We start from the raw sequence: 17824 nt of genomic DNA on the forward strand, positions 1-17824 counted from the left end.
ATTATTGTTAATTTTATATCACATAAAGGATGAGGTAAAAAAAAAAACAAGTAATTTGATCAAAACATCGTCGTATTTCGTTCGCGGTATTCTTCAATAACCGTGATTAGGCTATCAATTATTATTGTCATCGCTATCGCACAACCGTATATTGTTTATCTATCTTTGCTTTTACTCGCGTGAAACTAATCAACGAAAACAAGTAATTAATTATTCACAAATACTAAAACGTACATCACATATCGGGCAATCCGACGTCAATTACGATTCCCGTTTTACTTCGATATACATTCGCATATATGTAACACATACGTCAATAATTGATTATTTGAATTGTCAAACGCTTTTTTCAAACCAACCGATCAAATCCTCCGACCGTATTATACGCACAAAATAGATCTTATTCAATCATTCGTCATTAATTCGCGAAACGATTCACATCATACATAGTACGTAATGCGATGCAATGCAGTGTGATGTAACGTAATACATGGTGGACACATTGCAAGGAATTAGTACGTTTATATGCCTATACATGTATATGTATAACGTACGTAATATACATATATAGAGACACACACGTAGAGTGATAGAGAGACAATATAATACACGGGGATAATAAAAGAAAGAAAAGAGTGATGCGTTTATAATACCTCTTTCCATGTTCCCGCTTGTATTCGCCGCTGTACTTGGACCTACTGCCTACGAGCTCTATAATCTCTGGTATGCTACTGGCAAAAATTGCCTGCAAATAGAGAAATTAAACCTGGAAAACACTACGCCAACTATTTTACAAATGCAGAGTATACTATTTCAGGTATAACAATTAATTATATTATACATATACGTATTATTTGTTTCAACATTCTCATTCTTATTTTTTTTTAACTTTCTTTCCTCTCTATCTAGCAAGGTATACAAACGTAGGCTAATCGTAAGCTACGTTACATACATACATACGTTTATTTAATGATAATGGCATGTGCATCTAAATGTACAATAACATACACGACTTGTGATTAGTAATTCCCTGGTAGTAATACTATTACAGCGGTCTTTGATTTTATGTATGTGTCTCATGTATAATATGTATATGTATAATAATCGTATATATATATATATATATATATATGTGTGTGTGTGTGTGTGTGTGTGTGTGTTTATAGCAGTCGCAGTGTATGGAAAAACGAAATCGTGCGGTATGTTATCGGAGATCACGTGTATCTCGAGTAGAGTTGGTCAATATGTTACACAACGTGCCTGAGTTCGAGAATGAAGATTTCAACGATTTGAAAAACGATCGTAATGATACATTATTTATATATATGCAAGAATATGCTTGGGCAAATTTTATAATCCAAACGGTTCAATAGTTACAGCATTTTTAATGAAAACAAACCTTTTTGCGTGTTATTTAAATGGGAAATTTCAAACGACCAGCGACGCCTTTTAAAATTCAGTTAAAAATTTTTCCAAACGGGAGAATTTTTTTCTCAGTAAATTAATTGGTCCTTTCAAGACCGTAGATTCGATAAGTTAGTTTTTTTGGCTCATCCTAATATATATATATATATATATATATATATATATATAGAGAGAGAGAGAGAGAGAGAGAGAGAGAGAGAGAGAGAGAGAGAGAGAGAGTGGGTGGAAAAAAAAATATCAACAAATTTTTAAACGTGAAATAATATTTCTTTGACCTAACGATGAGAATTAGACGATTTATAGGTATATTAAATACTGTGTACAGGGAATCACGATCACTTGGTGAAAACTACGTATAATATATAATTACTCGTCGGTGCGATTAATTTCTCTCTTTGTTTTTTCGTTCTTGTCTTGTTTCGTTTCGTTTATTTATTTTATTTTTTTTTCTATACACCAGAAATCAAACAATAACAGTGATAAAGATAACTATGATCATTATTGTACGTTATAGCGTGTGTGTTTGTGTGTGTGTGTGTGTGTAGAAGTGAAAAAGTCGTACAAGGTGGCGAGAGAAAAAGGGCAGAGTGAGAATTAACACTCGGAAGCATCGGTCGCAAGCAAGAAGATGTGTAATTTATTTATTTTTTTTTGTTCTTAAACTGCTGCGGAAAGCTTCACAGATAGGCGGAAAAAAATAATTAAATAACAACCCTGCCCATGGTACGAAATGTTTTGTTGAAAAAAATTTATATAATTGAAATAATATGCGTTGTAACACGTATAGCGTGTCAGATTGTAAGACGCAAGCTGAAACGATGAACGATCAAGTTGCGAAAATTTAAGCAATAAATTAACATTTCGAGATTCAGCTTTGATTCTCTAAGCGTTGTTTTTTGCATTTTTTCTGTTTTTTTTTCGGCGGCATGCACGAAGTATTCGAACAATTATCATATCTATAAATCTATGATACAGCAGCATGCACGATTGTTTACATTATATCCGTTGTGGAGATGTTTATGGGGAAGAAATCGATGTTTAAAGATAATTGATAATTTTTATTGTTATACTTATGCCACGTGTGAAACATAATTATTATTGACGTAAATATTCGAGTATAGGTGGTTTCGTATATCCGGCAAACTTTACGCCTGTTGTACGCGATAGTTATAACGTTGGAAAAAATTAAATAAACAAATAACGAAACGACAATTTTTGTTAGGATTAAGAAAAAAAAATTTTTCATTCACGATCATACAAAGATATTATTGCAGCTGTTTTCCAATTATGGAAAGTTTCGATCTGTAGATGTACGCGTACAGATTATACCCTGATATTATTAAATTCAACATTTTTGCCTCGATACTAACGAGACGTCGCATCGAGTTGATTGGTCGGTCGATTTACATGATTACAGATTATTTTTTATTTATTTATTTATTTTTTTTTTTTTTTTGAGATATTCGGGTGAACGAAATTGAAAATAGACAAGTCTCGTCACGAGCTGAGGTAACGAGAAGGAAAAAACTAACCGAAAATGCATTAATCATTATTCTCCGTAAGTGACAGCTACGAACGCGAATAAATCAAAAACATCCCTTACACTGTTATACGTGAGAAAAAATGATTCGCAGCTTCAAATTCGAAGAAAAGGTAGGAAAACGAGGGTAAAAGTAACAAGCAGATTGAGAAAAAAAAAAAAAAGGAAAAAAAAAAGAACAAACATCGTGTCGAAACTACCCGCGTTGTTTAATAAATTTCAAAGTTATCCGGTTGTAAAATGTTTTCCCGAATATTATTTATCAGTAAAAATCTGTTGTTACATAATTTGCGTCGTTGATATTTCCTCCCGACTCATTTCTATTCTGCGTGATAATCGATTGTGGATTTATTTTTTGATTATTATTGTTTTTTTGTTTATTTTCATTTATTTATTTTTTTTTTCCACTCAAATTTCAATTCATTACACCTATCGTTTATCCCGAATCGATTAACGCGTTATGTTAAATACAACCACGTACACACACACACACACGCTCACACTTACACGACACATGCCGTACACGCAACAGAGATACATAAATCGCGTTATGTGTACATATATATATATACATGTACACATATACATATAGTTATAAGTAAGCAGCCTTTACTGGACGCTTACGTGTTGTTCGCGATTCACGGATGAAACTTTGTTTTAAATATTTTCACCTCATACAAGCATACACGTGCATACATACATACATACATATACAATTATATATTCGTCGAAGTGGTGAATTCGAAAAAAAAAAAAAAAATTTGAGGGGAAAAAAAAAAGAAGCGATCAAAGTGGAATACGAAAGATATATTTGACTTGACGCGCGATCTGTGATTTAAAATATCGTGTAATCAATCGGTCTGAGATGAACAAAGCGAAAAATAGAGGCAAGAAGGGGGAGGAAATGAAATAGAAAAAATTAGACGAAAGAAGAAAAGTTGGCTTGAAACGGGAAGACGGTTGAGCTATAATTGTGCCTAATTCGTAAAATTAAAGTTGGATCGAAGAATCCGGATGACGTAGAACGAAAGATGAAATAACCAAAGTTTTTTTTTTTTTTCTTTACTTTCAAATCTGCAGAATATGCACAATATGGAATTAATAATTGAACATATATATGCAGGTATGGTCATGTTGTAATACAATGTGGTCAGCACATAATATATATATATGTAAATGTATGTATACATATTAGGATAGCGCTTAATATTGGTGAAAAAAAAATTTTTTTTCTCTCACCCCTTAAATTGACTCGAAATACGAAAAAATGATTTTTAGAAGTGACGTCCGCTGTGAATTTTAATATTAACCCGTGCCCCAAAGGCCTTTTAACCCCCCCCCCATAGGATAAATTATTTAAAACAGACGCTTTTATGACACAGGTTTCAGAATACTTCCAAATTAGCGGTGTGTTTTTTACCTTCTGTTAAATCCATGATTGACGCCGCGTACCTTCCTCTTTACTATTCTCACCTATAATCATGTGCCTTGGACGCTTTCTGGTTGGTGCAAACACGTCACTCACTATCACTGAATTGGTTATCACTGATTTCATTTAAAACTTTTGCACTTTGCATTTTTGTTGGGTTTTGTTAAATTTTAACAGCTAATCTGCTCTGTAACAGCAATTATGAGAATCGCGACTAACTCTCGTGGCGTACCGATAGAAACTAACATTCAATTACGACCTTTACATTACGATGTTATGTTCACGAGCCTGGCTCGTGATGTTTATGTTTGGCCCGACTTTCCGTTCACGAGCCTGGCACGTCACATTCATGTTTGGGTCAAAATCTTCATCGCGAGTCAGACTCGTTAAAGTACGGTAAGGGGTTAAAGAAGTTAAAATCGATTTTTTTTTTTTTAACAATTTGCGTATAAACAATGAAATAACATTGCGTGGCAACTTAAACCAATCTAAAAGTAATTTTACCGCATTCCCCACATTCATCTGAATTTCTTAAGGTGATACGGGCATTGGAGCAATGTAGAGATAAAAAGCTGAATTTTTGACATGTTATTAATCGCTAATAAATACGTATAAAATAATCCTTTTTAATTAGACAAAATGAGAGATTGTTTGATTTGAATTTAAGAAGCGGAAATGAGGAATGTTTCAAGGAAAATTTTTAATGTGAAGAAAGGTGAAACTCGTAGAAAAATGAGGTGGAAATCAATGTAACATCTCCGAACATAATTATTGCCAGTCTAGCGTTGTGGTTTTTCTATCCGATTATTTTTCGATTTTCTCGTATCTGTTTCACGTCAAAAAAGTAACGCTGTCGAAACACGGACAACGGCATTGATTTTCGCAGGAAAAACTACGTAAAACTTATTTTTTTTCAAATTTTTTACCTCGACGATCGCTCCTAATCGATTTTAACTGCTTGAAAGGTCCTTTGGGGCACGGGTTAATATTAAAATTAAGCGCGGATTTCACGTTAAACAATCATTTTTTACTATTTCGAGTCAATTCAATGGGTGAGAGTAAAAAATTTTTTTTCACCAATATTAAGGGGCACTCTAACACGTATACGTATTTACTTATAGTATGCGAAAAAAAAACAACATTTTTCAGCCCGATCGATATTATACCTATGTACGTTATAACGTGTGATAGAGACAGACGGACAAGCTGCAGGCAGCGGACAGACAAACGGACAAACAGACAGACAAAACACATTTACAATTGCCACTGACATTTATAACATACGCAGACGTACATACATATGTATATTATTTTTATGCATATATACTAACGTATGTATGTCATGTATGTATATACGTATATAATATGAGGCCGACGAAAACGACGACGGCGAAGTCAAAAATCAAGCTCGCACAGACACCAACACGGCCCTTTGAATAGATTATGCCATATATGGGGCATTCCGTGTCAACGCGACCAAACATTTTCCCTCGCCATTGTTGATTCGCTTCAGGATTATTCACAGGATTCTCCGATCTCAAAAAAGCATTTCTAATTTTTTTCAGACTTTGCTCCTTGAAGGGATAATTTTTTTTTTTCTTACGGTTATTCAAACCTATCTGAAAATTGGCAAGATTTAAAAGTAACGAAAAATTTTCGAACATCTTATTACTCGTTCCGATCATTCTGACATCGGCCCGTGATGAAATAAGTTTTTTTTCCATTTTTCTCAGCACTTTAAATATCTCGAACAAACAAAACTCCATGTTCGTTCAACGTTCCGAAGATTCGCCAAAAATCTCCCGAAAATTTCCGTGTTTAATCGTGAGCCTTGTTTCGCGAAAACCCACAAAATGATCGTACTGAAAAATAATGTTTTTGACAATTTTTTCAGATTTTAAGAAAAAAAAAAAAAATAGACAATTCTCGGATAAACTTGAATAATCATAGTAGAATTAACGGCCGTAGGGAAAAGTCTGAAAATAATCAGAAGTACTTTTTTTTAATCGTAGAATTGCATGAAAAATCCTGAAGCGAGTCGAAAACGGTAAGGAAAAATCGTTGGTCGAATTGACGTGGAATACTCCATATAACGCACACCTCCTTACGCAAGTATATATACATGTAAGAGTATAATATAGATATTCGAGTATCGTAGTAACAGTGGTAGTAATAGTAGTAGCAGCAGTAGTAGTGGTGGTAGTATAGTATTATGTAGTAGTATTAGTAGTTATACAAGTATTAAAGTATGATAATACATGTATACGCGTGATGCATCGCAGTATATAGCACGAGACTATAATATTCGAGATAATTTGACGAGTATATTATGTAACGGAGGTCCGTGTACCATACATTAATAATAAACGGGTATAATTTATACCAATTATACAAGAAATTTCGCGCGTCGATAGAAAAAGGTTCCATTATAATTTTTCAACCCTTATTATTGACGCATATACATTATATATATTTATTATATATGTGTGAGGGTGAGCCAAAAAAAATAACCTATCGAATCAATGGTCTCGAAAGGACCTAATTACTGGGAAAAAAATCCTCCCGTTTGGAAAAATTTTTCGCTCAATTTTAAAAAGTGTCGCGAGCCGTTTGAAATTTCCCATTTAAATAACGGACAAAAAATTTTTTCTTCGTTACTAACGATACAACTTTTGAACCGTTTGAGATAAAAAAATTCTCAAGGCATATTCTTGCAGGGCATTAAATTCTCTAAAAAAAAGACCAAAAATTCGCATACCTGCGGGCCGTGAAAGTCGAAGAAAAGCAGAAATATACAGTTTTAGGGCTCTACGATCGCAATTATTCATACCAAATGAAAAAACTTGACCAAAATGAAACAAGGTGTGCGAAATGTGTTGTTTATTAAACTAGATTCGTCAAAGGAGTAGAGTTTTAACTCATTTGCTTATTTTTTATTGCACTTCTAAACGTTAATATTCTTTTCAATCGTTGAGAAATCTTTGTTTGTTACAATCATGATATTGCTGGCGATGTAATTGCGCTACTTGCCAAATGAATTGTTTTTCTTCTTCATTTTTCCTCAAAGTTCGATTATAATTTTGTATCAACGCTGTACTGCATATTTCCGCTTTTCTTCGACTTTTCACGGCCCGTAAGTATACGAATTTGGAGTCTGAAAAATCAACTCCAGGGTTTTTTCTCAGAGAATTTAATGCCCTGCAAGAATATGCTTGGACAAATTTTTTAATTCAAACGGATCAATAATTACAACATTTTTAATAAAAACAAATTTATTTACGTGTTATTAAAATGAGAAATTTCAAATAACCAGCGACACCTTTTAAAATTGAACTAAAAATTTTTCCAAACGTTAGAATTTTTTTCTAAGCGAATAGATCCTTTTCAGACCGTAGATTCGTTATGTTGGTTTTTTTGGCTCACCCTAATGTGTGTATATATATATATATATAAATATATGTATATATAATGTATATTAAAGACATGAATTCAACCGTATTGATTTATGCGTTTGGAAATTCGCATGCTGTTTTGGTATTTTCTGTATCCCACTTTTTGCGTACAAGTTTACGTAGGGCTTATGTGACCTTAAACAACACGCGTAGACGTTGCCGATAACGTGAACCGTTGTGAAAATTATACGGAGAAGGGGGAAGAAGAAGGAAAAAAAAAAAAAAAAAATTCGCGAGAAAAGAAAAGAAACGAAAAATTACAAAGACATAATTCGAGATAATTATGTGCACAAGGAAAGCTGCCATGTAATTTGAATAACCCGCGCGATTGAATTGAATTTTCAACTACGGAGTGTAATATTTTCGTACGAATCAGATGTTGTCGTACAATTGAGTTTGTGAGTGAAAAAAAATTCCATAAAAAATTAACAAAAATCTGATTCGCGAGTCAGGCTTCGCGTGTAAAAAATATATTACATTTACGAAATGTTTGCACGTTACTTACGACGAATGGGGGGAGGGGGGGGGGAGGGGGGGGGGGAGAGTTTTAGCAAGCATACCACTTAGGTATAACGTAACAAAGTGTGCGCGTACGACAAAATACGCGACTTGTCGCATTTAAACGGTCAATTATTTATTTACCCATACTTTGTACTTGCCAATTAATTTCAAAACAAGTCTCAAACCGATCCGAAACGCAATTTACGCGTACATTATGAGTCGGAATAAGATAGTACACAGGAATGAATTATATGCACGTAATATATAAATACGGATATAGATTTATAGACGGTTATTTGATACGCTTTTTATTAACACTTCGTAACAACACACACTCAATCATATATATATATATATATATATATATATATATATATATATATGTCTGTGTGTGTGTATGTATTTATGTATATATATATCCGTATACATGTATGTGTCAATATATTCACATGTACGATAGAGTGAGGCGTGTAGGTTTCGAGTAGGCAAGGTAGATACATCATGTAAATATCCGCAGTTTTTAAACTCATTGTCAGGCGGCGATTATAAGTCGGAGTGGAAAATGGATAGGGGGGGGGGGGGGGGGGGGGCAAAATATGGCGAATGGCGAATGGCGAACGACGAATTACGAATTGAGCGAAAAAGAGCGAGCGGCAGATACGAATATGCATAGAGGTATATTATATTGTAATATAATGTACAGGCATTAAGGCAGAGTCATTTAGCCAGCCGGTCACAATGACGATAATGATGCGTAGAATCGATGTGATATATATATATTTTTTTTACTGTTTAGTAAAAGTAAAAAAAAATAAAATGCCAAGAATCGATTTTTCGATTGATTCTTCTTTCTTTTATTTCTCTTGTACTTTGTTTCGTCACAAATTTCTTTCATTTCATTCGATTCGCAAGTGAATATATTATGTGTGTGTATGTGTGTGTGCGTGTGTGTGTGTATATATACATATATATATATATATATATGCATATATTTTATACGTAAATATTGTGCAATGTGAATGGAAAATATTTCCTATACATCGCGGAGGGCGGATTGAATTTATTACAGATATATCATATTTCCGTATTACTACGAGATATAATATATTTATATACATATGTATATATTGGGATGGTTTTTTTTTTTTTTTGAACTTTTTTTTTTTGATTACGTACCTTTCGAAAATTTATTATAGTTTATAGCCTCAGACAAAGCCTCGTGAAATCGGAACTCGGTAGAAAGATTCTAAAAACTGACTCATCCGGTTTGAATTTCACAAACACTCCGACCAAAATATCTCGGAAACTATACAAGTTGGGAAAGCTGTTTGTGATTTCATTTTTTAGATAATCAAATTTTCTATAAAACAAAAGGTCCGAGACTACCGTACACCTAAATGTTCATCTTGCGTTCGATACGAACGTTTAAAATCGAGTGCACTGAATAAATGAACGAAGATGATTATTACATTGTAAATTTTTATCCTCACCCGTGTTCCATGCTGATACAAATAATGTCACGTACTAGTCAGGACATTTTTTAAAGAACATTCGATCGTCTACAAATTGAAACCAACAACAGCTTCCCAGCTTGTATAGTTTTCGAGATATTTCGGTTAGAGTGTTTGAAAAATACAAACCGGAGGAGGCACCTTTTAGAATTTTACTGCCGAGTTCCGGTTTCACGAGGCTTCGTTTTAGGCGAAAAACTAACTTTTCGAAGGGTAAGTAAGTAAGAAAAAAAATAGTTCAAAGAAAACCGCCCTGATGTATACATGTATGTATAAATAACCGTATGAAATGCAGGTAATTATAATAACAATAATAATTTCAATCGGATATACATATATATGTATATATATCAGAAAAATAAGCTGTTCCTTAAACTGCAGTTATTTCGTTTTTTCACATTGGCATAGGTTTTTAAATATAAGTATATACTTTGTATAAAATCCAGACGCGTAAATGGGTATAAGGCATATATTAACAGTAATATATGAAATATATAATTATATGGAATAGAAATAACGCGAAGCAAGTCTTTGTAGAAGCAAAGATGTAGGTAGGTAGGTAGGCAAAGGTATGCATGTACAATTATTGTTGTACATAAATAGTTATGTAGTAGCTTTCAAGAAATTCATCATTATTATCTATTGCTTATTATTTTAAATACGTGAATAATCCAATGTCTGCCAAAAGAATCATCCAGTAAGATTGCCCGTCAAATGAAATACCGGGCGAAGGGAATTAAATGTTTATTACATTTTTTCTTTTTTTTTTTTTTTGTACGTCTTTCTTTCTTTCTTTCTTCTGCTTTCCACTCAGTTGAATTGTACCGGGACGGTAAGAAGAATTAGAGATGAATAAAGAAGAAAAAAAAAGGAAAAAAAAACGACAACAACAACAAGAAGATCATTTTTCATTTCCTGTTGAATGATTGAATGAAATTACATGAATTAACGACGTCCTGAAAGTTGACCGTCCTGCTTGTTTAAGAAAAAAATTGGAAAAAATTTGAAATAAAAGAACCATTTATTACACACCGCAAACCCGAAAAACAACAATTTTTTATCTAACCTCCGTATCGGGATGATCAAATATGAAAAGTGGAGGACTAGCTTTCGTGATATGAAAATTTAGAGCCAATTAAAAGCTTCCAATACGAGTTGAGATTAATTGCCCAGAAAATACCTCTACGAAAATATTCAACCCTCAAAGAAGCAGAAATGAAGAAAAAAATTGTCAGAATCCATTGAATGACATTTCTTATTCGCAGCCTTTAGTCCGTGACGAAAATAAACCTGCTTTTAAAATTCTCGACAGCGGATTCGTGATTGCGATGAAACGTTGATCGATTCAAGAATTAACAACACACGATCCACTCTTAAAATTCATCGCAACGAATTTCTATTTATGTAAAAATGATCAACGATTTAAGAGCGATTTAACAGAATACGAATCTTATGATTTTTGAGCTAAATGTGTCGTTGAGAATTAGAATTTTAATGGTTTTGCGTCTTCGCGTCGAGAAATTGAAGGGTAGTTTTATCATTGTTACAGACTAAGGATGGCGGATTGAAAAATGTCAAATAGGGGATCATAAAGATCTTCGATCGTTCAACACGACAGTCTAAGGTTTCGTATGAAATTAATTTTTTCACATCTGCTTCTTCGAGGGGTGTTTTCTAGGTAATTAATCTCGACGTATATCGGAAGCTCTTAATTAGCTCTAAATTTTTATATAATCACAAATATTTCCATCAATTTTTTTTCTAGTAAATCTCCTCCCCCACTTTTCAAATTCAACCATTCCGATACGGAGGTGAGATCAATTATCAAATTATCGCTTTCGGGTTTGCAGGTCTCATAAATAGATCTTTGATTCCTAAATTATTCAAATTATTTTTCAACAAGTATAAGGGGAACGTCAATAACCCAACGATATGTATAATGCACGTGTATGGTATAGGTTTACGGATAACTATAATACTACAATAATTAGAAAGGGGAATCAGCTTGAGTTTGAAGGGTGATACACGTGTCCGTCAATTTATCTACTCGACGTATAAAAATGCCGTTTTTTTTTTTTTTTTTCACAACACTCGTCGTCAAAGAGAGATGAATAATAATATTTGCTGCAATAATCCTCATTTTTCAATCTGCTGTATAAAATCGTTTACGTTTCATTTTTGGATAACGATTAGCACTATACGTTACAGGTATTATATGTGTATAATAGGGTTAAAAAAAAAAAAAAAAAAAAACAATTCACGGTGAAATGGTGAAAAAAAAAAAAAATTCCCCAAGTTTTTCCAAATTTTCATTTCATTCCCCTAGTATCCCTATTTCAGCGGTAAGTTTCAAATTATTCGTAAATATTCTCGTTCGCTATATTTCGTACCTCATTTTATTTCAAGTTTATTCGCGGGCAAGAAAATTCACATTCCCGAATATTCAGTGAGATTCATCTTCTCTTCGGTGAAAAAGAAAGAAAAATCATAAACAGGCTATTCCGTGAGAAATGTGTGCTACGTTAAATTAATCCGTGTTTTTTTGTTTTTTCAAAGTGACAAATGATCAGATTAAGTGAAAAAAAAAAATCACCTCAACATTTGCATGTCGTCGACTGTGATATTACGTAGTGTTGACGTATGGATTGTTCCATTACAGTGCTGACTAAACGAATGCTAATGTTTCGTTTAAATTTTTTGTTTATGTCTGAATGACGAAACGATTTTTTTTTTTTTTTTTTTTTATCGCTAAAAAGAAGATAAATCTCCCTGAATATTCGAAAATATGGATTTTTTAGCCTGCGAATAACCTTGAAAGAAAATTGTGTACGAAATATAGCGAGTGAGCATATTTTTGAATAATTTGCATCTTCCCGCTTAAATATGGAGACCAGGGGAATGAAATGAATGTGTAAAAAAATTGGGACATTTTTTTTTTTTTTTCACCATTTGGAACCGACTTCACAGGCTCCGTTGTGAATTTTATTTTTAACCCCATATAAGGACCACCCTGGTACGTAATTGAAAAACCAAGGTAATGTTAAATAACTGTTGTTATTATACAAGTTGTAGGGGATACAGTAGATCGTGCATACAGCATGCATCACCATTCAAACTCAATTAATTGAGTATTCATCGTTCAAAAATTAAGCCTTTCAATGTTATTGAAATACAAAACGTGAATGAAGACACGAGGTATCGATAACATCGTTTGAAAATTGAAAAACAAACGGATAATATCGCCGTCTTACGTGACAGTGAAAAATTCGCGATTTATCCTAATTATGGCCGTGTTTATTTTCGTGTTTAAATAGGTATAAAATGGGGGTGGATTAGGCGTGGCAGTAATTGGTAAGTCACGGGATAAGAAATACACGCGTGTGCCCAAGTTGCGTGAATAAAATGTGATCAGAGTATTAGAATTATATTAACGAGGCTTGATTTTTCTTGAAATAATAAAACTTGCAATAATATTGCGCGCACGCGTGTATAATACTGTATATTTTTCATGTCCGTTTTTTCACTTTTTGTCTTTCTTTCTTTCTTTCTTTCTTTCTTTTTTCCCTTTAAAGCACTTGGCTTGAGGAAGAGCGTGAAAACGAATGGAAGAAGAAGAAGAAGAAGAAGAAGATGAAGATGATGATGATGATGATGATGATGATGATGATGATAATGATGATGATGACGATGATGACGATGATGATGATAATAATGACGAGGAGAAGGAAGATACAGAGCAATCGCGGTGACTCGCAAAGTATACAAAGAGCAAGGAAATTCTGAAGAGGTGAGAATAAAACAATTGAGAATTATGTATAAATAGACAATTATCTGCTGCAACGAGTATATATATATTACACATGGATGTATAATAATATATATCATATTCCTTTCAACGATAAAACTTTCACCTTCTCAAATGATTCTCTTTTTTCATTTGTTTTACCCCTAATTTTCGAATCGTTTAAAGCTCTTCTTGCGTTACAAGCGGATCACTGTCTCCTGGCGATGATCGAATCACAGATATGATTTGCAAATTTACTTTTACTCGTTATGCAGAAAAAATGAAAATAACAATAACGATAACAATTTTTATTCGTTGATATACGGACTATCCAATTTTGTCCAGAAAACCACAAGAAAATAAAAGAAAAGCTACCTGAGAGTAGACAGTGATCGCTAAATCCCTATCAAGTGTGACTTTATATTATACACTCTATACGACACGGGTAATGGTTAGTCGTACTCGATAAGGGAACATACACATACATGTTATATGTATGTATAATAATAATAATAACAATTTTTAGAATTGAGAGTGGTAAAGAGTAGAAAAAAAAACCAAAAAAAAAAAATAAAAATAGTCACGAATATCACGAAGAAAGTACGACACTATGTAGGTATATAATATAAGTATAAAATGTAAAGAATTCGCTTACCAGACCGACGAGTAGAAAAAACACTAGGAATGTACGCCCGAGAACGGTCTGGCAGAATACGTCGCCGTATCCAACCGTCGACATAGTAACGATCAAGAAGTAAACGCAGGTCCAATAAGACAGGTGCTGTGGATTCGTGAACTCGAACGGATCTCCAGAATTTTCAAGCTTCGATAACATACAATAAATACATGATATCAGTATTACATAAAATAAACATTTCATATTACGCGCGCCGCGCGTCACGGGATCACTGGCGAATAAAACATCGACGCGCGGGATATTTGAATGTAAAAATTTGCCGTAAGGCAGGATGGATATAAAAATTGACTTTAATGACAATTTTTATACACATGTTACGTGGTTCTCCGTTACGTCTGCAATATACTATAGGTACGTATATCATGTTTATAAATACCAGGTGAATGATTCCGGCGGCAGTTAGCCATACGGAGATGAAAATCGACACGAGCTGGGCGAGACGAATGGAGCTCGACGTCTTTAATATGTTTAGGTACTGTAGGATGTCGGGAACGGTCATCAGTCGAAGGGCTCGAAGGAACCTCAGTCCTATCCACGTCCGGTCGAGATAAATCGAGACGAAAGACGGTGGTATCGTAAAGTAGTCGACGAACGAGTACATCTCTAGCATGAACCACAGCTTGTCACTGGCGGCGATAAACTAAAAAATTCAGATCGCTCGTTTAATTCGAAGAAAAGGAAAATGGACAAAAATGAAGAAAACTGGCTCGAAAAAAACAAACGAGCAGAGAACAAAAAATCCACATCGCAGATGTAGCAACTTTGCTTCTAATTAAAACAACATCCCCCCCCCCCGACCTTGTGCAAATTAATTATACAAGCTAACGTTGATTCCTCTCTCTCTCTCTCTCTCTCTCTCTCTCTGTTCGGGGCTGAATGCATTTCGCTAAACATGTTGCGCTGCACGGGCTTGCCTCGAGAGTCTGCACGCTCGTTACCCTCCTCGTTGAGATCCGAAGGCACCTTGCCTCCACCCTCGGAGTTTACTTTAAAGCTCTCAAAGTACCGCGCACAGGTGACTGCGGCAAGTGCTCGACGACTGTAGTTCGTTACTTTACCGGTAGGTAATCGGTAAATCATGGCCGCATGCGGTTCTTGCGATTTTCTTATTTCTTTCGCGTATAACGTATACATAGACGTTGGATAGAAGAAACGAAATGTCAAAAAAAGTAATGAATGAAAAATGTTATTGACTCATTTTTAGGTAAAATCTACGTAGAATCGCATTGCCTGAGTTGTGGGTAGAATGTATTATTATACGTAAGGTGAAGCTGATGTTGGGTTGTTATACTTACGCGTATAAAAAAGTAGACCATAAAAAATATATTGAAAGCTAAGTCTATCTGCTGAGTAATGTTGTTACTCCACTTCTGGCACCGTTCCACCTTCTCGCTGCAACAGTTCGAATCAAACTTTACGTTAATTCAAACAGTCTTGGGTTTAGTCACCCCGCTGTCGATCGGCGTGAGTTGAGGAAATCAACAATCAACATACGCGTATGTAGACCTTTGATTAGAAAGTTTTTGTACGAGCGGTGAGAAGAGGATGACAGGAAGGAAGAAACGATTAAATATAAATTTTCCTTTCAAATATACAAGTCGAGTGGGAAATACAAAAACTGAAAGGAATCGGGTTGAACAATCTCGGATTTGATACTTACTTGGAAGCGTCGATGAAGTATATTATGAGCGATGCTATACTAAGTATGAAGACAAGGACCACCTGAAAGCAGAGAGTAAAAGGTTCACGTTAATTAAAACTGATAACTAGTATATTAGAAAACGATGGTTCTACGCTTAATGCTTCGACGCGATAAAGAAAATCGAGTATACTGTAGATCGGGGTAGTTAATTTTTTAACGTATATTTTTTTTTAAGGTGCCCCTCGAAAAATTTGTGACAAATACTGCAAAAAAAAAAAAAAAAAAATTGATAATATTTAGAGGTCCCTACCAGTTGTTGTAATATTTTTTATTTATCCTTATGCGCGCGCTTTGCGGACTTACGTATATATTAGTTCATTTTTGTTTTGTATCCCGGACCAATTAATCGTTACCCAATCAACAGCAAATTGTACCTAACAATTCCGCAGTTGGCTGTTATCGTCTTTTATATATATATATAATAATAATATATATATTTATATTTACAAGTCCGTCATTTTTCATTTTCTCAGTATTTGTCAAAAATTTATTTACTGTCACCTTGAAGATATCCTATCGACATCAGGTTCGCGTGAAATGTATATATAATGTGTGTAATACGTATAACGATTATATTATTACGTCGGCTTGGTAACTAAGCGGTTAGTTATAATTGAATAAAACATTAACGGAGATAAGAACTGAGCCCAAACGGTTCGCCAATTAGCACATTTTTAACGCCGGCTTGTTTCCTTCCGTAATTGTGCGTTCGTACTTACAAGCCCGCTCTTTTCACACTTTAATGCAACGAAACACGTGACGCGATATGATACGGTTATAACGCGCAGGATATAAACGTAACAAAATTGTACACGTCATCGTCGCTATATGGCTAGGGTGGCAAGAGTTATGTATATATATATATGTGTGCGAATGTGTGTGTGTGTATTTATTTAAAACGCTAACCGGGATATTTGTCGCGTGAAATTCTATCACAACCCCGTGCAAGCCCTGCGAGAATATTTAATAACAACTTTCGTAAAACGCTACATTCGTAATTACATACCACGTTGATTGGTCGAAACGTTATCGCCATTTTCTAACAATTAACTAGAAAAATAACGAAGCGATCGAGGGTTGATTTATTTCACGTGGGCGAATTAACGAGGAACTGACTCTACATTTGGAAATCATATTATAACGATTTCGATTTGTTGATATTGATTTTTCAGCGATTTTTATTTCAATATCTTGTACCTTGCGGTGTGAATTTTTTCAATCATTTTCTATCCTACCAACACCCGTTTATCATTTATTTTCATTGCTCTTCGAAAACAAGAAATACGAAAAAATCACTGCAAATCGTCAAGAATGCTTGAGATATCGTTGGAAATCAACAAAAAGACGATACGGCACAGACCTCGATAAAGAAGATCAATGAAGTGAAACGGTAATTTAGCTTTCACCACAATACCGCAAATTTTGCAGGATTACCAACGACTTTTTCATATCGTTCCACAAGTGACTGGCAATAATTTTATTTCGCAGTTGTCCCGATCGATTCACCAGTTAATCCAAAGAATCTTTCGGTCATTTATAAGTCACCCTAACTTACAGTACGATATTCGATTGTTCTAAAAAAAAAAACCATGTACAAATTCCTCTTTTGACCGGGCGAACTGCTAACAACAAGAAGAAGATGAAAGATAAATTAAGAATTATGTCAATCTCCGGGCCATGGCAAACAGGGAGGATCGTGGTAGGCCGACGCCGTTGACGACGATACGACGAGACGTCGACGTCGCGACGCCATGAAAGCCGACGGCGACGAAACTGCGTCGTT

The 17824-nt window shown here is 34.3% G+C and overlaps 1 protein-coding gene across 49 annotated transcripts in view; it reads right to left on the reverse strand.

Moving 5' to 3' along the window:
* The window catches only part of LOC107222996 (calcium-activated potassium channel slowpoke), a 134030-nt gene that overhangs the window by 86959 nt on the left and 29247 nt on the right, over nt 1-17824 (reverse strand). For 18 of the 49 annotated variants that reach the window (XM_046737900.1, XM_046737891.1, XM_046737906.1 and 15 more), the window contains exons 2-6: nt 16000-16061; nt 15635-15731; nt 14716-14979; nt 14298-14465; nt 654-745 (exon numbers count right to left, since the gene is read on the reverse strand). In XM_046737900.1, coding sequence (XP_046593856.1) covers nt 654-745; nt 14298-14465; nt 14716-14979; nt 15635-15731; nt 16000-16061 — 683 coding nt within the window. Of the gene's footprint in view, nt 1-653; nt 746-14297; nt 14466-14715; nt 14980-15634; nt 15738-15999; nt 16062-17824 lie in introns of all 49 variants that reach the window. The other 31 variants (XM_046737883.1, XM_046737860.1, XM_046737895.1 and 28 more) reach the window with 5 other exon arrangements.

Source organism: Neodiprion lecontei, chromosome 4, assembly GCF_021901455.1.
Source record: "Neodiprion lecontei isolate iyNeoLeco1 chromosome 4, iyNeoLeco1.1, whole genome shotgun sequence".
Taxonomy (NCBI): domain Eukaryota; kingdom Metazoa; phylum Arthropoda; class Insecta; order Hymenoptera; family Diprionidae; genus Neodiprion; species Neodiprion lecontei.